The sequence below is a fragment of the Bison bison genome, unplaced genomic scaffold, assembly GCF_000754665.1.
Source record: "Bison bison bison isolate TAMUID 2011002044 unplaced genomic scaffold, Bison_UMD1.0 scf7180017864263, whole genome shotgun sequence".
Taxonomy (NCBI): Eukaryota; Metazoa; Chordata; class Mammalia; order Artiodactyla; family Bovidae; genus Bison; species Bison bison.
Window position 1 is genome coordinate 6,408,605 of NW_011494835.1, and position 23,868 is coordinate 6,432,472.

General features: G+C 38.1%; 1 protein-coding gene across 3 annotated transcripts in view; it reads left to right on the forward strand.

The window, feature by feature from the left end:
• The window catches only part of EMCN (endomucin), a 125,247-nt gene that overhangs the window by 61,457 nt on the left and 39,922 nt on the right, over positions 1-23,868 (forward strand). For all 3 annotated transcript variants that reach the window (XM_010848293.1, XM_010848291.1, XM_010848292.1), the window contains exons 4-5: positions 6,516-6,626; positions 20,022-20,060. In XM_010848293.1, the coding sequence (XP_010846595.1) occupies positions 6,516-6,626; positions 20,022-20,060 (150 nt within the window). The remainder of the gene's footprint in view (positions 1-6,515; positions 6,627-20,021; positions 20,061-23,868) is intronic.

Here is a 23,868-nt window from a genome sequence, read left to right on the forward strand (position 1 = left end):
ATTGTCCACAGTTTATTGTGATCCACACAGTCAAAGGTTTTGGCATAGTCAATAAAGCAGAAATAGATGTTTTTCTGGAACTCTCTTGCTTTTTCCATGATCCAGCAGATGTTGGCAATTTGATCTCTGGTACCTCTGCCTTTTCTAAAACCAGCTTGAACATCAGGAAGTGCACGGTTCACATATTGCTGAAGCCTGGCTTGGAGAATTTTGATCATTACTTTACTAGCGTGTGAGATGGGTGCAATTTAAGACCCTCATTATTAAGGCAATAGTTGTCTAAAATTGTTTGTAATTAGAATCATTTCCTCATAAAATCTTTTGAGAAAGTCCAAAACGTGAATATATCAAACAAATAAAAGTTGGGCCGCTGAGTTTGAAGCCGTGTAGTGGTGGAAAGCTCAGAGTGGACTGCTGGCTGTTTCTCTCTTACCATCAAAGACAGCCTGCAAGGCTTCCCTACAGAGCCCTTCAGGCTTTAGTGGTACAGTTAAAATTTACTGAGGTAGTCATTATTTTGTTTACTTAAATTCTATTTATAGTAAAATAAAAAATGAATCTGTTCTACAACTGGAAAGCAAAGCAACTCTTTTTCACCCATCACCTGACCTGGGAATGACCTCACTGGTAATCATGAATTAGAGTTTTCAAAAGGGGCAGCTCAAGTGTTGAGAAATTTTTAATGTCCTCATAAATATGATTGCTGCTTTTCATATGTAACACCTTATGAGTAAATAAGATCAACAGATATGAAAAAATAAACAAGAAACTCCTATCAGTATTTGCTATGGCTCTAAGAAACACGGTTAAAATAGAATTTAAGGGAATAGAAAGTCAACATCCATTTATCAGTGAAGTCTCTAAGAAAGAACGAAGAGATTAGAAAATTATGACATTGCTCCAAGGTCACCAGATATCTCAGCCCACTTGACTTGGGTGGTTGCTGTGTGTGCTTAGTCATTTAGGTGTGTCCGACTCTTGCGACCCCACGGACTGTAGCCCACCAGGCTCTTCTGTCCATGGGATTCTCCAGGCAAGAATACTGGAGTGGGTTGCCACGCCCTCCTCCAGGGGATCTTCCCAACCCAGGGATCCAATCCAGGTCTCCCTCTTTACAGGAGGATTCTTTACCATCTGAGCCACCAAGGAAGCATACAATGCAAAAAGCCACTCTAAGTAAGTACAGATATAAGTTTATTCCTGACCTAGGATCAGTCTCAAATTCCTATAAGCACTTACCTTGGGAAATTGAATTAGAGAATAGAGAGACTTGGAGACACCTAAACACCCCATTAGGCCAGCCCTAAGCAACAGGGATCTCTCAGCCATCTGCTCAGCCTACTTTTCTAGGGTTACTGTAGGTGGTACTTGACGATTTGGCAAGAGACATGCTAAGCACACCATTCCAATAGACCCTTAAGGCCTACCTTAGTCCAGCCTCTAAATAATATAGACAAGAAAAAGGAAATATAATATTTACATAAAAATAGACATTCTCTTCTTGTATTCCCCTGGAAGCTGTATACATTGCTTCCTTGCCACTATTCTGTGCTTCTCTGGAATCTTTGGGGACCCATCAGAGTCTAGTTTCATTATCTGAGTTCCTCTTCCTTTGGCGTGGGTACTGGAAGACATGTTACCATCTTAGGGTTTTACAGTGTACAATAACATTTATAAAAATTCTTGGTAATCCAAAGACATTCATTTGATGTTTTTTAAAAAATCTATGCAGCTTCTAGTAGTTTGACTATGGAAGTATTTTTTTAACATAAACAAAACATACCAGAGTATTAGTATTCTATAACATGTGTTTCAGTAAATGTTAACTGTCAAAAATTCACTGATCCCATATTCTATTTCTGAAGACAATGTGACCACACAAAAGATTTTGTTATGTGCATTGGATACTGTAAGTCAAATTATGTAATTTCAAAGGAATAAAGCTGCTTAATCCCCTTCCCTGCACAAGTTAACTCCATAAATCCTCTCTCTCAAGTCAGTCTGCTATAAACGCACCTTAAATTCCTAATATAATGTCCACATTTATTGTTTACTCCCCCAGATTTAATCTCCCAAAACATACAAAATGAATCTCACATTGATAATACCAACACAGATTATAAAACAGCCCATATTCCTCACACTCATTCTACTTAGTTCTAATCAGTGGTCTAACATAAGACTCTGGTTGGAGTCAAAGTCTCTTCTCTACGCTTACCCTCTAGTACTGATAAGACTTTCTCAAGTATCTGTTATATTAGATTCTCTTTATCCTTAGTTAATTATTGTATAAAAATTTCTTATATTTTGTCTTCCATGCGTTCCACCTATTGCTGTTGTTGTTGTTCAGCTGCTAAGTCATCTCTGACTCTTTGTAACCCCATGGAATGCAGCATGCCAGGCTCCTCTGTCCTCCACTATCTCCTTGAGTTTGCTCAAACTCATGTCCATTGAGTCAATAATGCCATCTAACCATCTCATCTTTTGTCATCCCCATCTCTTCCTCCCCAAAACCTTTCCCAACATCAATATCTTTTCCAATGAGACGGCTCTTCGCATCAGGTGGCCCAAGTTTGGAGCTTAAGCTTCAGCAACAGTTCTCCAATGAATATTCAGGGTTGATTTCCTTTAGGATTAACTGGTTTGATTGTGCTGTCCAAGGGACTCTCAAGAATCTTTTCCAGTACCACAATTCAAAAACATCAATTTTTTGGCTCTTGGTCTTCTTTATGGTCCAACTTTCACAGTCGTACACGACTGCTGGGAAAACCATAGCTTTCACTATACGGATCTTTGTCATCAAAGTGATGTCTCTGCTTTTTAATACTCTGTCTAGGTTTGTTATCCTTCCAAGAAGCAAGCGTTTTTAAAATATCATGGCTGCAGTCACCATCTGCAGTGATTTTGGAACCCAGGAAAATGAAATCTGTCACTGCTTCCACTTTTCCCCCTTGTATTTGCCATGAAGTGGTGGGACCAGAGGCTGTGTTCTTCCTTTTTTACAGTTGAGTTTTAAGCCAGTTTTTTTCATTCTCCTCCTTCACTCTCATCAAGGGGTCCTTTAGTTTCTCCTTGCTTTCTGTCATTAGAGTTATATCATATGCATATCTGAGGTTATTGATATTTCTCCCAGCAATCTTGACTCCAGCTTGTGATTCATCCAGCCTGGCATTTGTAATGATGTACACTGTATTTAAGTTAAATAAGCAGGGTGACAATATGCAACCTTGATGTATTCCTTTCCCAATTTGGAACTAGTCTGTTGTTCCATGTCTGGTTCTAACTATTGCTTCTTGACTTCATACAGGTTTCTCAGGAGACAGGTAAGGTGGTTTGGTATTTCCATCTCTTTCAGAATTTTCAAGTTTGTTGTGACAGACACAGTCAAAAGGCTTTCTCATAGTCAATGAAGTAGAAGTAGCTGTTTTTCTGGAATTCCCTTGCTTTCTCCATCTCCATGATCCAGCAGATGTTGGCAATTTGATCTTCTCTGATTCCTCTCCCTTTTCTAAACCCAATTTTACATTTGGAAGTTCTTGGTTCTCATACTGCTGAAGCCTAGCTTGAGCATGAATTTGCTAGCATGAGAAATGAGTTCAGATGTATAGTAGTTTAGACATTCTTTGGAATTTCCCTACTTTGGGATTGGAATGAAAACTGACTTTTTCTAGTCCTATGGCCACTGCTGAGTTTTCCAAATTTGCTGACATATTGAGTGCAGCACTTTAATAGCATCATCTTTTAGGATTTGAAATAGCTCAGCTAGAATTCCATCACCTCCACTAGCTTCTTAGTGATGCTTCCTAAGACTCATTTGACTTCAGACTCCAGGATGTCTGGCTCTAGGTGAGTGATCACACCATCATGGTTATCTGGGACATCAAGATCTTTTTTGTATAGTTCCTCTGTGTTCTTGCCACCTGTTCTTAATCTATTCTGCTTCTGTTAGGTCCATACCATTTCTTTCCTTATTCATGTCCATCCATGCATGATTGTTCCTTTGATATCTCCAATTTTCTTGAAGAGATCTCTAGTCTTTCCCATTCTATTGTTTTCCTCTATTTCTTTGCATTATTCATTTATGAAGGCCTTATCTCTCCTTGCTTTCCCCTGGAAATCTGCCTTCAGTTGGATATATCTTTCCCTTTCTCCTTTGCTTTTCACTGTCTTCTTTCCTCAGCTATTCATAAGGCCTCCTCAGACAACCACTTTGCCTTCTTGCATTTCTTTTTCTTGGAGATGGTTATGGTCACTACTTCCTGTACAATGTTATGAACCTCTGTCCATAGTTCTTCAGGCACTCTGTCTACCAGATCTAATCCCTTGAATCTATTTGTCACATTCATTGTATAATTGTAAGGGATTTGATTAGGTCAAACATGAATGGCCTAGTGGTTTTCCCTACTTTCTTCATCTTAAGTCTGAATTTTGCAATAAGGAGCTCATGATCTGGGCCACCGTCAGCTCTAGGTCTTGTTTTTGGTGACTGTATAGAGCTTCTTCATCTTTGGCTGCAAAGAATATAATCAGTCTGATTTCGATGTTGACCTTCTGGTGATGTCCATGTGTAGAGTCTTCTCTTGTGTTGTTGGAAGAGGGTGTTTGCTGTGACCAGTGTGTTCTCTTGGCAAAACTCTGTTAGCCTTTGCTCTGCTTCATTTTGTACTCCAAGGCCAAACTTGCCTATTATTCCAGGTTATCTCTTGACTTCCTACTTTTGCATTCCAGTCCCCTATGATGAAAGGGACATCTTTTTCTGGTGTTAGTTCTAGATAGTCTTGTAGGTTTTCATAGAAGCATTCAACTTCAGCTTCTTTGGCATTAGTGGTTGGTGAGTAGACTTTGATTACTGTGATGTTGAATGGTTTGCCTTGGAAATGAACTGAGATCATCCTGTTGTTTTTGAGATTGCACCCAAGTACTGAATTTCAGATTCTTTTGTTGACTATGAGGGCTATTCCATTTCTTCTAAGGGATTCTTGCCCACAGTAGTGGATATAGTGGTAATTCTCTTAAGTAAAACTTTTGGCATTGTAGCCCAGCTATTCCATTTTCTGCTCTTCTCTTTGTATTTTTATAAACCGGTAGCCCCTCTCATCTTTCTTAGCTACATATTCTTTTTTCCCCCCATCACCAAGACTACTGAATCTGCTTCATATTAGAGAATTTTTTAGGCCATCAGGATAGCTTTTTCATGGTTTCCAATTTTAGCTCAGGAGAAGAATTCTCTGAAGATTTATGAAGAACCCCTGTTCTGATGTTTTTCAAGCATCTTCTCTTGTAGTTCCAGTGAAAAGCAAAATCTTTATCCCCATGTTTCTCCATCCTCAAGTATTGAGTTTCTGTACCTTTCCACTTCCATGCTATTGCAAAGATCAATTTCTGCTTTCCTGCTGTAAGAATAAGACATTTCTTTACTGCCTCAAATATTTCCCTTTTAATTTAATACTTTAAGATTCTTCTGAAGTTTGTGCCCATTTTCACTCATTCTTTCTCATATGCAGCATTAATCCTTAGCCTATGTTCAAATTTTTTCACTTTCCTTGACATATCAATTCCTAAAGCCTTTTTCACTGGAAGACACATTTACCCACCATCTGTGAGGTCTTTCTACAAACTATCAGCTTCTCCAGCATGAATCTCTCAAGTGTACTAAGAATCTGCAGTACACTGTAGATGCTTAATGCCACAGAATGAAACCTGATTGGCGCTTCTGGAAGGTACCCACAGTTCAGGCTTCCAGGCCTCTTTGTGATAAAAATCTATTAAACTGCATTCCCCTCATTGCCAACCAACACCATATCTAGCTAACAATAACACTAGTCCTGTGCTGTACTTTGAAAAGCCTTGAGGTCATCGATCATTTTGTTTTATAATATTCGTGCAAATATAGATGATTTAAAATATCCCAATGCTATTTTTGAAAACTCAGCTTATTTTTCTTTGTTTCTTTGTTGTTAAATTTCCTTCCCCCACTCCCCAAAATGAACTAAATATAATTAAAAAGTTTATTCTATTCACTTCCTGTCATCTCTTTCCTCCAAGCTACCCCACGTACCTGAAAATTCTCTCCTAGACAGCATGAGAGCCATGGTACCATTTTCAACTACTACTACTGCCTTACCAACCCCTTTCTAGGGTAGCTGAGAACTAGTTTCACATCGGAAAAATTTGGCTTGCTCCCATTATGTGACCGTGGGAAAATTCTATAACTTTTCTGAGTCATACACAAAATTATGATCATATTTACTACTTAATTCATAAAATTACTATGTGATCAAATGAAATAACCTATATCAGACAAATAGGAGAGTCTAATCTCCCTTCACTTTAAAAAATGTAATTAACTGACTCACCAAAAGGTAGATATCAAAACACTGAATTTCTATACCTTGATCAGAAGACTTTAAGTAGCTAACCTTCAAGTTGTAACTGGATGTTTATATTAATATTAATGATACAGTCTAGTGATTGATTACACCCCTGATGACTACTCATTCTTTTTTCATAATTAGGAGCTAGCACCGAAAGCATCATGGAGACCAAGTTGAGTACTACAGAAGCAACAGTGATGAGTCAATCACTTTCAAATGCTGTTTCCACATCACAAAGCTCCGACTCCAAGAGTAAGTACAAGAATCTGTGCTGAAATGTTCAGTTCAGTTGCTCAGTCGTGTCTGACTCTTTGCAACTCCACAAACTGCAGCACACCAGGCCTCCCTGTCCATCACCAACTCCTGGAGTCCACCCAAACCCATGTCCATTGAGTCAGTGATGCCATCCAACCATCTCATCCTCTGTCGTCCCCTTCTCATCCTGCCCTCAATCTTTCCCAGCATCAGGGTCTTTTCCAACGAGTCAGCTCTTCACATCAGGTGGCCAAAGTATTGGAGTTTCACCTTCAACATCAGTCCTTCCAATGAACACCCAGGACTGATCTGCTTTAGGATGAACTGGTTGGATCTCCTTGCAGTCAAAGGGACTCTCAAGAGTCTTCTCCAGCACCACAGTTCAAAAGCATCAATTCTTTGGTGCTCAGCTTTCTTTATAGTCCAACTCTCACATCCATACATGACTACTGGAAAAACCATAGCCTTGACTAGACAGACCTTTGTGGACAAAGTAATGTCTCTGTTTTTTAATATGCTCTCTAGGTTGGTCATAACTTTCCTTCCAAGGAGTAAGTGTCTCTTAATTTAATGGCTGCAATCACCATCTGCAATGATTTTGGAGCCTAAAAAAATAAAGTCAGCCACTGTTTCCACTTGTTTCCCCATCTACATGCCATGATGTGATGGGATTGGATGCCATGATCTTAGTTTTCTGAATGTTGAGCTTTAAGTCAACTTTTTCACTGAAATGTTAAACTAGTATATTGGATAGAACTAAACTCAGAAAGTTTTCCAGCCCACATTTACAAAAGAACCATGCCCCACTTATATTCTTCCTTTGTTGTTATTGCTGTTGTTTAGTTGCTAAATTGTGTCCAACTCTTTTGTGACCCCGTGGACTGTGGCCAATCAGGTTCCTCTCTCCATGGGATTTCCCAGGCAAGAATACTGGAGTGGTTTGCCATTTCCTTCTTCAGAGAATAATCCTGACCTAGGAGTCAAACCCACATCTGTTGCAATGGCAGGTGGGTTCCTTACCACTGAGCCACCAGGAAAGCCTGTGTTCTCTCCTAATCTCCACAAATAGGACAATGATTTGGCAACTTTGCTTTGTATGGTGACACTCTATCCCTCCATAGCTGCAAATAAGTGGATGCCAAGGAGGATCAGGTCAAGCCTGGGTGATAATCTATGATATCATCTAACAGAAAATGGTAAGATTGGCCAAAGCATCAGACAACTTTGATGAAATAGGAAAAAAAATTAGAAAGGAACAAATTGTTAAAACTGACTCAAGAAGTTAGAAAGACTGAAAAGACCTAAAACAATTTAAGATTCTGCATTAAAATTTTAAATAAAGAAAGTTCCAACCAGAATGGCAAAAATTCTGAATTCTATAAAAATATTCTCAGAAGTAATACTAATTTTTCTCAAACTCTTTTGTGACATAGAGGAAACTTGGGACAAATAATTATCTGAGGCCAGTATTACCATAACACCAAAGATAGAAAAGGATGAAAAGAAAATGCAAATAAAACTATAGACCAATATCCTTCATGAACACAGACACAAATATCCTTAATACAATATTAGAAAAAATCAGTAACATATGAAAAGTGATAAAAACATGAACAAATAGGATTCACTTAGGAATGCAAAGTTGGTTTAAGATATGAAAATCAAGTAATGTAATATACCATCTTAGTAGAATCAACAAATGTAGAAAAAACATTTGACAAAATAAGATTCCCACTCAATTAAAACTCTCAATTAGCTAGAAATAAATAAAACTTCCACAAACTGATCAAGGATATCTATGAAAAATATATAGTAAATGTTTTACTTAATAATGAAAGACTAAATACTTTCCTTTTAAAATCTGAAACACAACAAAGATGTCTACTCTCACCAGTACTATTCAAAATTATAACTGGAGTTTGTTTATTAAGATTATAAATAGGTAGATAGAGATAGAAACATTCATCCAGATTGGAAAGGAAGAAATAAAAGTGTTTTTCTCAGCAAACTACATCATTATCTATATAGAAAACCTGAAGATTTCACAATAAATCTACTAGAACTAATAAAGAATATTCTATACCATTCATATTATGTTCTATACCACAGGAAATAATTCCATTCATAGTAGCCTCACAAATAATAAAATATTTAAGAGTAAATTTAACAATAGAAATGCAATATTTGTACACTAGACTAGAAAACACTTCTCTGAGAAATTAAATATCTAAATGGAAAAATTTCCGAGCTGGTGAACATGTGAACATTTGTTCACAGGAGAGGACATGGAAGCATCACGTCCTTTCCCCATGCCTTGCCCTGTGCATCTTTCATCTGGCTGTTCCTGAAGTATATCCTTTTATAATTAGTGATCTAATGAGGTAACTGAAAGCGAATCATCAAGAAAGATTGTTTCCATCAGTAGGGCTAGTGGAGACCAGAATTAACAACTTAGCATTTCTGATTCCTTGCCCTGTGTTCTTTTCTTTATTCCATGCTGCTACCTCCATAGGTTTTTTGTCATAGGTCAAATAGTCACATGAGCAGAACTGAACTAAGTCAGGCTAGTCAGTGATACCTAGCACATCATCTGGAGGGGCTCTAGTGGGTTCTAGGACTCTAAAATGGACACATGGATCAGTTTCCAGGCAAGAGGAGCAAAAGGACTAAGGGACCCCCAAAACCACAGCAGAGCTGAACTCCTTCTGATCACAATCTCTGAATATTCACACTGTGGAGTCTGGCATCAGAGCACATCTGGGAGACATGGCACATATGAGCCAGCAGGCCAGACACAGCAGGACAGGGAGGGGAAGGCAACTTGTGTGCTTTCACTGTGATGCACACATGATTTAAATAATTCATTTATTTTAGCATTATGTGAAAAGACCACTTGTTAGTTTTCATGATTTAGACAAGCCCACTAAGCATCAAAATAGAAAAATTTTCATTAGTACAATTACGTCTGCTGCTTGAGCAAAGACATCAGATTTTGAAACATTACCACCAGTGTGAAAGTGCTAATGAGATGGGAAAGTGACATCATTTTGATTCTGACTTTAGCCACACAAAGCCATTTTCAAGGTTCAAAAGAAAGAAGAAATTGTGGTGGGGGTGTGTAAAATGTGATTTCAGTTGCTGCTGTATGTTTAAAAAATTTTAAAAGCCTGTGATATGTGTTTTGAACATTTTCTTGTTTTATACTGTAATAATCTACCATCAATTTTCAAAACAAACATATGTTTCTAAGTATATAACCATCAACAAAGACAGAAATAGAAAGTCATTAAATGCAAACAGAAGACACTTTACCTAACCATATGTAAATTGTTAATAAAGCACACAAAAAATGCAAAAATAATCCAAGTTCTTTAAACAACATAGTCTTAACTGCACACCCTCCCCAGAAGAATGGATAAAGAGAGGGAGAGAAAAGAAAAACACTGAAAAGAAACCCTGAAATTCACTTGATGAGTTTGTTTTATTGAAATGAATATATTAGCTCTAAATACTTGGTGTAAGTGAAAAAACAGATAAATGTGTTCTCAAGATGAAAAGGGGAGATACAAATACAGAATGGGGGAAGGAAAGTTAAACACTGCACTATCAGATTGAAACTTAAGGCATCAGCATAAATTCATGATTAAAATACAAATATGTATGTAAAATTGCAAAGAATATAAAATAAACAGACATTACATGTTCATAGTTTGGAAGACGATGTTTTAAGATGGCAATTGATCAGTAACTGATAAAATAGTCAATGCAATTCCTATTAGAATAGCAGACAGTTTTTTTTTTTTCTAGAAATTGATAAGCAAATCCCAAAATATATATGGGCTTCCCCAATAGCTCAGTTGGTAAAGAATCTGCCTGCAATACAGGAGACCCCAGTTTGATTCCTGGGTTGGGAAGATCCACTGGAGAAAGGATAGGCTACCCACTTCAGTATTCTTGGGCTTCCCTTGTGGCTCAGCTGGTAAAGAATCAGCCTGCAGTGTGGGAGACCTGGGTTTGATCCCTGGGTTGGGAAGATACCTTGGAGAAGAGCACAGCTACCCACTCCAGTATTCTGGCCTAGAGAATTCTGTGAACTGTATAATCCATAGGGTCGCAAAGAGTCGGACACAACTGAGCAACTTTCACCTTCACTTTCAAAATATATATGGAAATGAAAGTGACCTAGAATAGCCAAAACGCTTTTGGAAAAGAACAATGTTGGAAGACTCAACCACCCCCAACTTCAAAACTTACTCTAAAGCTATAGTAATCAAAACAGGGTATGGAGTTAATGAGTGTTAAGAGTAGCATTATTCATAATTGTCAAATGCTGCGAACAACTCAAACGTCCATTAATTGGTGAAATAGAATATCTCATTGGATTTTCCATTTGAAATGCATTTGGAATGTTCCAAAACATGGGATATCCATATAAGACAGTACCATTCAACAGTTTGAAGATACAAAATACTGATGCATGCTGTAACAGCATGAATCTCAAATACATTATGCAGTGAAAGAAGCCTTTCACAAAATACAACAAATACAATTCCATTTCTGTGAAATATCCAGGATATTTTTTATGGGGACATAAACCAGATAAGTAGTTGCCTACACCTGAGGACCAGCCTGGGGACTGACTGCAGAAAGACTCAAGGAAGTTTTTTATATTGAAGAAAATGTTCTAAAACTGGATTATAGTGATGGTTCAATGACTCTATAAATTTACAAAATATTATTGGGTTGTATACTTACAATGAGTGGATTAAGTGGTGGGTTTTCAGATAAATATTCATTTAAGAGCAAAAAGAAAATGTTGATCTAGGCCAATCAAATTTCCTTCCTGGGTAATCTGAACTGAACTAGAAAACCCAAACAAACCAAAAAGCAGGGGGGACTGGAGTAGCTCAGGGTTAGTAGAGAATCTGAGATGGCCATGGTGATTTGTGCGCTTGCCTCTGGCTTCAGGAGGCTTGAGTTGGCAGAGTCAGTAGAGAAGGCTACTGACTATAGAGAGACTATGTGGGGAAAGGGAGAGATCCCATGAGCAAGGTTAAGTTGTTCAAGAGACATGGAAAAAGTAACAGGACCTGGAGCTCTTCTGATTCCTGACAGATCTTTAGTTGCAGTCCACACGTATCTCCACAAGTATTTCCCTTATCCTGGCCTCCGTGATTTGAAGTAATCTGTGTGTTTAGTAAAAATATCCTAACTAGAAAAGCTACTAATCATCTATAAGAGCCTTATCAAATCCTGCTCATTATACATACTGGATGCATTTTTGGCGTACCCAGAGTCCTTAAATGGAGAAGGGAATGGCTACCCACTCCAGTATCCTTTCTTGGAGAATCCCCATGGACAGAGGAGCCTGGGGGGCTACAGTCTCTGGAGTAGCAAAGAGTCGGCCACCACTGAGCAACTGAGCACATAGTCCTTAAAAAGACATCGCTACAGGTGACTCATTCTCCAAGTCTCTTCTTAGGAGACCTATAAGCACTGTGGACACTCAAGGCTCACTCTTGTCTAGAAGCATGTTGGTAATATCCATTTCCCCCCTTTCTATTGTAATCATCTTAGACATGACATGAAGAACGTTATTTAGGAGAAGTCTGATTCCACACCATAATTGTAAACTAATAATTGTATATAGTTAGTCGCCATGTAGAGAAATTTGAAGAGGAGGGTCATTTTTCCTTCATAACAAGAACATTTCTCTGTGGCAGTGTTTTGGGTTCTGATAAGCAGAATTTATATGGTAGACAATATATGTCTGAAAAGTACCTTTGGCAAACCAAAACCTCATGCATTTTATAAGTGCCCCAATACAAACAAGAATAAAAGCGAACTATGCATCTGCTAAATGTATAACAGTTGACGATTCATCTCCTTCTTAAGCATATGAGCAGTGGGTGCTTGAATAGTGACCTTCAGAGAAAGGCACTGTGGGGACATTGTCTCAAATTCAGGCTTGATTTTAGAGTAGAGAGGAGTCACGAGGTCTGTTGACAGGGAAAGACAGCCTATTGCTTTCTCCTTCTGGGGATTCTGACTTAGCTAGGGAGAATATGTGTAACAAGATTGTAGGTAGGAGACATTGAGATGGGCAAGTACCAGTACATAATTCTACTAAAGCAACTGTGGGTAAAATGAAAGTGAAAGTGTTCGTCACGCAGTCATGTCCAACTCTTTGTGACCCCATGGGCTTCTCTGTGGAATTCTCCAGGCAAGAATACTAGAGTGGGTTGCCATTCTCTTCTCCAGGGGATCTTCCCAATTCCAGGATTGAACCCTGGTCTCCCGCATTGCTGGCAGAGGAAGCCTCAAGTATATGGGTAAAAATACTTCTAAACAATTTGCCATGTCAGAGCCTCTGCTACCGCAGAAGATATAATATTACAGACTTGAACTCTGAAGGGAAAAATCTGACTTTTATTAATTAAAATAAGTAACATTTATAAGAAATTAGTAGGTTATTTAGTCAAGGGTTAATAACATTTATATGTAACAAATAATTTATCATGTATGTTTTCCTTTTGCATAATCTATCCTAGTTTAGTATAGAGTTTGTTTTTAATACAAAAAGCATATATAATTGTATAAAGATCAAGTAACCACTTCAGATATACTACTGGTTGAACATGAGAATGGCTTCTGCACAAGTCTGTACTTTTCGAGGCACCATACCCTTCTTTAAAGAAATGGTCACCCCAATTATGCCAAGAGGAAGTTGGCTTATTGTATACTAACAATGATTCTGAAATCAGATAAAGAAAGTGGAAGGGTTAGCAAACTTACTTAGTCGTGTTTGACTCTTTGTGAACCCATGGACTGTAGCCCACCAGGCTCCTTTGTCCATGGAATTCCCTAGGCAAGAATACTGGAGTGGATAGCCATTTCCTTCTCCAGGGGATCTTCCTGACTTAGGGATTGAACCCAGATCTCCTACATTGCAGGCAGACATTTTACCAACTGAGCCACCAGGGAAGCCCTTGAAATCAAATAGCTTAGATTCAAATAATAGCACAACCATTTATTTGGACTTTGGCCTTTGGTAAGCTGTTTAACTTCTCTGTGCCTCAGTTTCCTCATCTGTAAAATAGTTGTATGACTACACTTTTACAGGATTCTTGTGAAGATTAAAAGAGATAAAATAATATGAAGCTTAAAACAGTGTCTGAAAAGAAAACAATACATTTTAGTTATTAATATTATTTTGGTACTGATAATCCTTACAAAAGCCAAGCAAAGACGGTATTTATGGTATCAGTTTCACATATAAGGAAACAAGTTCAGAAAGATGAAATGACTCACCCAATGTTAAAAGATGTAATTCAAACCCTGTTTTTCTCGCCTGAAACTCCATAAATATCGATATACCACACTTTCTCTCATTACAAATATTTCACATAAAGTATCTGAAGGAATTAGAAAGCGGGTAGCTTTTAACTGGGTGCATCATATGCTTGACAAACAGAAGTTCAATCAGTATAACACTGACCAACTGACTGAATATAAACCTGGGATTCTCACCAGAAACCTGGGATTCGCACCAGAGTGGTTCTCATGCTATTGCCAACCATGCCAGATTTATTCCTGACCATGTGATTTGTTCAACCTGTCTCCCTCATCTGTATGGTCATTCTTTCTTCCCCTTGTCCTTCCTTGAACTGATTATTAAAATTCTACGCAACCATAAAGAACGTCTACAAAATATCACCTCAGTATTTCCCACACCTTAATGAGGTTTCCAGATATATGTACCATCTGCACTATTATTCATTTAGTACTTTCTTTAAATGGATGCACTTTTTAATTCTTAAATTTGTTTGAAAAGGAAACCATCATGAATGAAAAACCAGTTTGAATTAGTATAAGCAGAAGCTAGAAAGTCTCTGTGATGTAAGCAAAATAAAATAAAATTCTCGCTAGATTTTGTTGCTTACCAAAGGCTCTGAGTTTTAGCCTTGCTTAATAAATAAATCAAATACTTACCTGGCAGGGGAGATACTGGTATGATGAAGGTGATTTTCACCTCCCCCCACTGCCTCCCCCACAGCGTGGCTTATCTATCACACTTCGGATGTGCTGACCCCTGCAATTTCCACAAAACTTGACTGCATAATTTGTGGTTGTAGGGGACTGCATTTGCACTTTTCCCTGTGTGGTGGAAAAAAAGATAAGTACATTCTAGGTATTAATGACATATTTGCATCAAATTGAAATTTTGAAACTTCTTCATTGAAATAAACTCACAAAAAAATTGAAAATAATTACTTTCTCACTGAATGTTTCAATCTTATTTAACGCCACTTTCCAGTATAGAATCTCTCATATAATGCTATGCATCTCATGCTTTGGAAAAGTCTAATTTTTCTGATCACTCAGGCTCATTATTTCTTTTGTGAATGGCACCATTTATCTATGACATTTATCAGGGAACTTAATTGCAATGTTTCTTACATGCTATTTAATTAGTTTGTATCATTTCATGTGGGCAGATAAAAGAGGAATTCTCAGGAGAACAAAGTCTTAGTCATACATCACCATTTATCCAAACCAGAACTAATCTTTCGTACGATGACTCAGTCAATGCTTTGTTGGGGGAATGGGGGACGGTATGTATGAGGGGGAATGAGAAGAAAAATTGTAATTGGTCATAGTAAATTATTTTTAAGCAAATCAGTAAAGAATTATATATGGGAACAACTACATTTTTTCCTGGGACTTTAAATGATAAATCATGTTCTGTAGGTAATTATACACAGCTATATATAGCTGGAAATACAATGGCTTTTGTAAGATAATATTTAGCAAAGTTACTTGTATTATTGCTTAAGCTTTCTATCTTAAAAGCTGATAGTTTAAGCAAGGTTTAGTTTGGGATTAAATTGTGGATTAAAATTTAGCATTTTGAAGTTCATTTGCATTTCATAAGACTTCAGTTTCAAACTGAACTCAACTTCAAACTTCAGTTTCAAACTCAACCAAGAGATTTAAGTTGCCGAACACCCTGATTAAGGATTTGGTCTTTACTCAACAACTAAGTTTGAGACTAGATTAACAGAATGTACTACACTCATTTCTATTTAACTTCCACTTACTCAGCAGATAAAGAATCTGCCTATAATGCAGGAGACATGGGAGATGCAGGTTTGATCCCTGGGTCTGGAAAATCCACTGGAAGAGGAAATGGCAACCCACTCCAGTATTCTTGCCTGGGAAATCCCATGGACAGAGGAGCCCTGCAGGCTATAGTCCCAAAAGGTTGCAGAGTCGAACACAACTGAATGACTAAGCACACCTGCTTCCTCTCCAGATCAGAATTTGGCCTTTTCTTAAAGCATATTTGCATTATGAAACTTAAACACACACACATAGGAATAATTGCAGATGTCTTCACTTTTCATTAGTTTCCACAACTTTAGCCACATTCCATAGCATTCATCTCTATTCAGATTTTATATTCACAAAACTGAGTCGAAATTTGAAAATAGAATGCCGTATGAAGATGTTTTATTATCTTCAAAATAATACATCCTTGATTTCAGGATAAAAAGGTATATATTTCCCAGTACTGATTAAGTATTTAAGATTTACAGAATTTCCTTCTCAGAATAACAATATATTCATTCATATAGAAATATCTGGACCTCTGAAGACTCAAGTAAAGGGTTTTGAATTGCTATTTTTTTTCCACTATTGCACTACTTCTTAAGGCATAGTCATTTTTATTTTATGTAATATGTCCCTGAGAAGTCATTATGCATTTTTGAAGGATGAAAAAAATGCAAAAAAGAATAGTCAGGAGGCTTTGTCTGATATGAGTTTAAAATTGTTCATTCTCCATAAAGTCTATCAGCAAGAAAGATTATGACCTTATATTAAAAGCAGGAAGAACAAAGGTTTTGATTTCGTTTATATTCTAATCCTCTGACAGCTGATAAATATTTTAACTGCATCCTCCAAGTACAGCATTATGCCATGTACAAAATTATTTTAACTAGTTATGAAAAGTAGAAATTAATTACATAAGCTTTCCACTCAGAACAGTTTATTGGAAAAAAAAGCTGTCTCAGTAAAAGAAGATGGACCTTAGAACCAACGGACCTGAATTATAATCACTGTCCTCCCTTTGAGAACATAGTTTCACTTCTTTACTGCAGATGTGCAAAATAAAAATAATAACATCTTTCTCATAGACATCAATGATTAATATATGGAGTTGATCAGAAGAGTTGCTTCAAAAATAGTAGCTATGATTATCCAACTAGCAATTTTTAATAACACATTCATTTTGCCTTAAAAATTGAATTCAGTAGGTAAAATTAGTTTTTATTATTATTATTATTATCAATTATTATTTTATATTATTATTTGTTCATTCCCTATGTTTTTACCAGAGACCTAGTATGGATACTATGGACAGACCTAGTACGAAGAAGGCAATGGCACCCACTCCAGTACTCCTGCCTGGAAAATCCCAGGGACGGAGGGGCCTGGTGGGCTGCAGTCCATGGGGTCGCTAGGAGTCGGGCACGACTGAGCGACTTCAATTTCACTTTTCACTTTCATGCATTGGAGAAGGAAATGGCACCCCACTCCAGTGTTCTTGCCTGGAGAATCCCAGGGACGGGGGAGCCTGGTGGGCTGCCGTCTATGGGGTCACACAGTCAGACACGACTGAAGTGACTTAGCAGCAGTATGGATAGTAGATGCTGAAATTATGACTCTGAGTAAAATAAGAAATCTCTGTCCTCCTGGACTTACATTCTAACAGGAAACAAAGCCATTTAAAAAAAATAAATGTCCCTGGAGTGATAAACTGGTGAGCAAACAAAGAATCATGGTGGGCTGAGATAGAGGGAAATGAGAAGACAGCTTTCAATAAGGTGGTTGGAGAAGACTTCTCTGAGTGGTGACACCTGAACAGCCATGAAGGGTGAGAAGGAGCCAGTGTAGGCCTGAGAGGACAGCCCACAGGCTTAGGGCCAGCAGGCCGTCTGAAGCAAGGGATCCCTGGGACATTTATCTACCATGGAGACACGAAGCAGGCTGTGACAGCGGGAGTGAATTGAGGAGCAAGGCAGAAGCCATGTCCTATGGAGAACCGCTAACTGTAGTGAGGAGAGGAATAAGGAGCCATTGGAGTAATGAAATGTAAATTTAAAAAAAATTTTCTAGGTGGCTGTTACACATACTAAGGAGAGAGATATAGGTGCTAGATGAATAGTAGTCAATTGAATGGTGAGGCATATGTGGAATATATTTTGAAGCTAGGGCTGATGAGGTGAGAAAAAAAATGAATCAAGAAAAACAAAAGAAGAAAGGCCACTACTTTTTGGCTCATGCACCTGGGAGGCAATGGTACCATCAGTTCAGTTCAGTTCAGTTCAGTCGCTCAGTCGTGTCCGACTCTTTGTGACCCCATGAATCGCAGCACGCCAGGCCTCCCTGTCCATCACCAACTCCCGGAGTTCACCCAGACTCAAGTCCGTTGAGTCAGTGATGCCATCCAGCCATTTCATCCTCTGTCGTCCCCTTCTCCTCCTGCCCACAATCCCTCCCAGCATCAGAGTCTTTTCTAATGAGTCAACTCTTCACATGAGGTGGCCAAAGTACTGGAGTTTCAGCTTTAGCATCATTCCTTCCAAAGAAATCCCAGGACTGATCTCCTTTAGGATGGACTGGTTGGATCTCCTTGCAGTCCAAGGGACTCTCAAGAGTCTTCTCCAACACCACAGTTCAAAAGCATCAATTCTTCAGTGCTCAGCCTTATTCACAGTCCAACTCTCACATCCATACATGACCACAGGAAAAACCATAGCCTTGACTAGACGGACCTTTGTTGGCAAAGTAATGTCTCTGCTTTTGAATATGCTATCTAGGTTGGTCATAACTTTCCTTCACAGACATAAAAATGAATGAAATAATGCCACTTGCAGCAACATTGATAGACCTAGAATGTATCATGCTAAGTGAAGTCGGACAGAGAAAGACACATGATACTGCTTATATGTGGAATCTAAAACAAAAAGCTACAAATTAACTTATTTACAAAATAGAAATAGACCCCCAGACATAGAAAACAAAGCTGTGGTTACCAAAAGAGGGGATAAAGGGGAGACAAATTAGGAGTCTGGAATTAAGATATATACACTATTGTATATGAAATAGATAATAATGAGATTTACTGTGTAGCACAGGGACTCATGCGCTTCCCTGGTGGCTCATCAGTAAAGACTCCACCTACAATTCAGGAACTACAGGAGACACAGGTTTGATCCCTGGCTCAGGAAGAGTCCCTCGAGGGGGGCATGGCAACTCACTCCAGTATCTTGCCCGGGAAATCCCATGAACAGAGGAGCTTGACAGGCTACAGTCCTTGGGGTTGCTAAGAGCTGGACACGACTGAAGCAACTTAGCACTCAATATTTTGCAGTAACCTATAAGGCAAAAATCTGAAAAAGAGTATATTTAGATATAAAACTGAATCACTGTGCTGTATACCTGCAACTAACACAGCATTTTATATCAACTCTATTTCAGTTTTTTAAAAAAAAGAGTTCTGTTTGGAGCATGTAAAATTTAAGATGCTGTTAAGACCGTCAGGTGAAGATACAAAGGAAGCAAGTGGATGTTTGTATCCACCATCATTATTGGGCTTCTATTTATCTCAAATATTTCTATATTTTTTCATGTGGAAAATCTTGATTCGTGGTGCCAACATTCAAGTTTGTTGAAATGATATTTGCTTATAATTCTCTCAAGCGATTTTACTTGTAGAAAGCTCTTCTGAGCTCTATTCCCTTTAGAGGAATTTCTTAAATTTCAAAGGTATCTGTCTGAACCCTCCTGAATCTTCCTCAGATCAAGAGATGTGCAATATCTTAGTAGGAGTATGACATATGGCAGTGCCACTCATGAAGCACCCACTGAAGTTTCGGTAGTCTTCTGGATTCTCTTGGCATATTCAGGAAGTGGGGCTGTACCAGATGCCCCAAAGGAGGATGCAGCGAACTTTGGCTCACAGGCCAAATCCAAGCCCCAGTCTATTTTTTGTAATTAAAATTTAATGAGAATATTGCATACCTATTCTTTAGATATTACATATGGCTGTATTCACACTACAACAGCAAAAGCTGAATAGTTAGTAGAGACTTATGGCCCACAAAGCTTAAATGCTATCTGTCCCTTTAAGAAAGAGTTGACTGACCCCTGCTCTGAAGTTTCTTTTATTCAGGAAGCCTCATGATTTGGTGACTTGAGGAAAGTAAATCAGAAATGAACTAAAATCTCAATGCATTTACCACCTGAAACAATTGTGAGAGTAGATATTTGATATTCAACGTTTAATTTTAGCAATTTTCTTTCTTTCTTTTTTTTTTTCTAAAGCTGAGACTCAGAGTTCAATCAAAGCAACAGAAACACCAGGTAAGTTCATTTTCTTTTGTCTGAGAATATTCCTGAGTAAAATCCCAAGAAGGAGACAAAGTAGATCAATCAGTTTGAGGACAGGGTTAAATAGTATAAAAGAAAATATTACATGGCAACTAAAATATTTAGGAAATCTTGTGTTTAAAAAAAAAATGCAGACAAGGAGAATATGCAACAGTGTGTCTGAGTGCTCTGGGGCTTGGGTTAGCGGAACCAGCTCTGGGAAATGCATAAAGCTTGTGGAATGTTCCTCTCCCCAGAACCTAGTGTTCCTGGTCTGTTTGTGTGGTCAGCTTGCCCCCTCCCAGAAGTATAGGGTGGTGCTTTTGCTGTCGTCTCTACTTTCTAACAAAGCCTGGTCCTGGCATCCAAAGAGATGATGTTATAAACCACAGTTAACAGTCTAAAATGCTATCACTTTGAGAAGCACTCAAGCTTTGCCATCCTTAGTTTTAAGCTGAAAAAATTTTGGATGATGGAGCAATGGAAATTGGAGAAGATTATTGGCAGAGGAAAATGGTCATGTTGAATCTTCATACTGTTTTGAAATTGTAATTATTTGGAGATTTTTATTTTCCTAACTCCTATCTGGTACATGTATAAGTGACATATCTCTTAGGTTATCAATATTAACCACCTTTGCTGTATACTAAATGAGAAATATGTGAAATAAACCTAGGAGATCATGAAACTTGTTTTTTTTTTTTGGACCAGAGAAAGATTTACTGCAGAGCTGAGCAAGGAGAACAGGTGGCTAGGAAATACAGAGATCATGTAACTTTTTTTAAAAAATGGAAAAATAAAGCCATGAAAATTATGAGTGACTCTAATATTTTCACAGCAAACGTCCTAAATAGTCATCATGGTCTACCCTCAAGAATTAGAAACGGGAGTTATATGCTTTTAAATTTAAATTATTTATCTTCTACATAATATATCAAATAATAAAGGAAGTTATTTTTATATTGTTAACTTTCTCTATTTCACCTCATCACGGTATTTTTTATCCTTTATTTCCATCTACACAGTCTAGAAATGCATTGGAAAAAGCCTTGGGAAAAACAAAACATAAAATAGTTCATCCAGGCAAAGAGGGCAGCTTTGCGTTGGCTGATGCTTTGCACTGTTCTGGAGAAATCCTGTCCCCTGTTTCATGGATTGGTTATCAAGGAGGAGTTACAGATGGAGGAGAATCGGGAGGCTGCCAAATTGTCAGCTCTTTTTAAGGAGAGACCAAAGCATCTTTTATTTTGTTTAAAAGTTTATTTACAAAATTCCAGTTTTAACTACAATTGATTTTTACATGTAATGAAAAGCACTTTTAGATTTTAATTTTGAATTATAGAAACTAATTCTCCTAAAATAGATAATAGACAAACCATTGATTTGAACAGTGAATTAGAAAGAAATATGGCCGATTCTATCAACTGCAAGAAAGGTCAGTCTTAAATTTCAGATATATGGTAGGGCTAAAGCCTAAATCCAGGTTCACTTTAAAAAAATTAACAAATATCCCCCATCTTCCTTAAAATAATTAGTATTTTTCTTTTAGGTAATGTTGAGGTAAATGTTGAGGTAATGTTGACAGAATGTGGTCCACTGGAGAAGGGAATGGCAAACCACTTCAGGATTCTTGCCTTGAGAACCCCATTAATAGCATGAAAAGGCAAAATTATAGGATACTGAAGAGGAATTCCCCAGGTCAGTAGGTGACCAATATGCTACTGGAGATCAGTGGAGAAATAACTCCAGAAAGAACGAGGGGATGGAGCCAAAGCAAAAACAATACACAGTTGTGGATGTGACTGGTGATAGAAGCAAGGTCCGATGCTGTAAAGAGCAATATTGCACAGGAACCAGGAATGTCAGGTCCATGAATCAAGGCAAATTGGAAGTGGTCAAACAAGAGATGGCAAGACTGAATGTCGACATTCTAGGAATCAGCAAACTAAAATGGACTGGGATGGGTGAATTTAACTCAGATGACCATTATATCTACTACTGCAGGCAGGAATCCCTCAGAAGAAATGGAGTAGCCATCATGGTCAACAAAAGAGTCCAAAATGCAGTATTTGGATGCAATCTTAAAAACGACAGAATGATCTCTGTTCGTTTCTAAGGCAAACCATTCGATATCACAGTAATCCAAGTCTATGCCCCAACCAGTAACACTGAAGAAGCTGAAGTTGAACAGTACTATGAAGACCTACAAGACCTTTTAGAACTAACACCCAAAAAAGATGTCCTTTTCATTATAAGGGACTGGAATACAAAAGTAGGCAGCCAAGAAACACCTGGAGTAACAGGCAAATTTGGCCTTGGAATACAGAATGAAGCAGGGCAAAGACTAATAGAGTTTTGCCAAGAAAATGCACTGGTCATAGCAAACACCCTCTTCCAACAACACATGAGAAGACTCTACACATGGACATCACCAGATGGTCAACACTGAAATCAGATTGATTATATTCTTTGCAGCCAAAGATGGAGAAGCTGTATACAGTCAGCAAAAATAAGACCAGGAGCTGACTGTGCCTCAGATCATGAATTCCTTATTGCCAAATTCAGACTTAAATTGAAGAAAGTAGGGAAAACCACCAGACCATTCAGGTATAACCTAAATCAAATCCCTTATGATTATACAGTGGAAGTGAGAAATAGATTTAAGGGCCTAGATCTGATAGATAGAGTGCCTGATGAACTATGGGCTGAGGTTCGTGACATTGTACAGGAGACAGGGTTCAAGACCATCCCCATGGAAAAGAAATGCAAAAAAAAGCAAAATAGCTGTCTGGGGAGGCCTTAAAAATAGCTGTGAAAAGAAGAGAAGTGAAAAGCAAAGGAGAAAAGGAAAGATATAAGCATCTGAATGCAGAGTTCCAAAGAATAGCAAGAAGAGATAAGAAAGCCTTCCTCAGTGATCAATGCAAAGAAATAGAGGAAAATAACAGAATGGGAAAGACTAGAGATCTCTTCAAGAAAATTAGAGATACCAAGGGAACACTTCATGAAAAGATGGGCTCGATAAAGGACAGAAATGGTATGGACCTAACAGAAGCAGAAGATATTAAGAAGAGGTGGCAAGAATACACAGAAGAACTGTACAAAAAAGATCTTCATGACCCAGATAATCTCGATAGTGTGATCACTCACCTAGAGCCAGACATCCTGGAATGTGAAGTCAAGTGGGCCTTAGAAAGCATCACTATGAACAAAGCTAGTGGAGGTGATGGAATTCCAGTTGAGCTACTCCAAATCCTGAAAGATGATGCTGTGAAAGTGCTGCACTCAATATGCCAGCAAATTTGAAAAACTCAGCAGTGGCCACAGGACTGGAAAAGGTCAGTTTTCATTCCAGTCCCAAAGGAAGGCAATGCCAAAGAATGCTCAAACTACCGCACAATTGCACTCATCTCACACACTAGTAAAGTAATGCTCAAAATTCTCCAAGCCAGGCTTCAGCAATACGTGAACCGTGAACTTCCTGATGTTCAAGCTGGTTTTAGAAAAAGCAGAGGAACCAGAGATCAAATTGCCAACATCCACTGGATCATGGAAAAAGCAAGAGAGTTCCAGAAAAACATCTATTTCTGCTTTATTGACTGTACCAAAGCCTTTGACTGTGTGGATCACAATAAACTGTGGAAAATTCCAAAAGAGATGGGAATACCAGACCACCTGACCTGCCTCTTGAGCAATTTGTATGCAGGTCAGGAAGCAACAGTTAGAACTGGACATGGAACAACAGACTGGTTCCAAATAGGAAAAGGAGTATGTCAAGGCTGTATATTGTCACCCTGCTTCT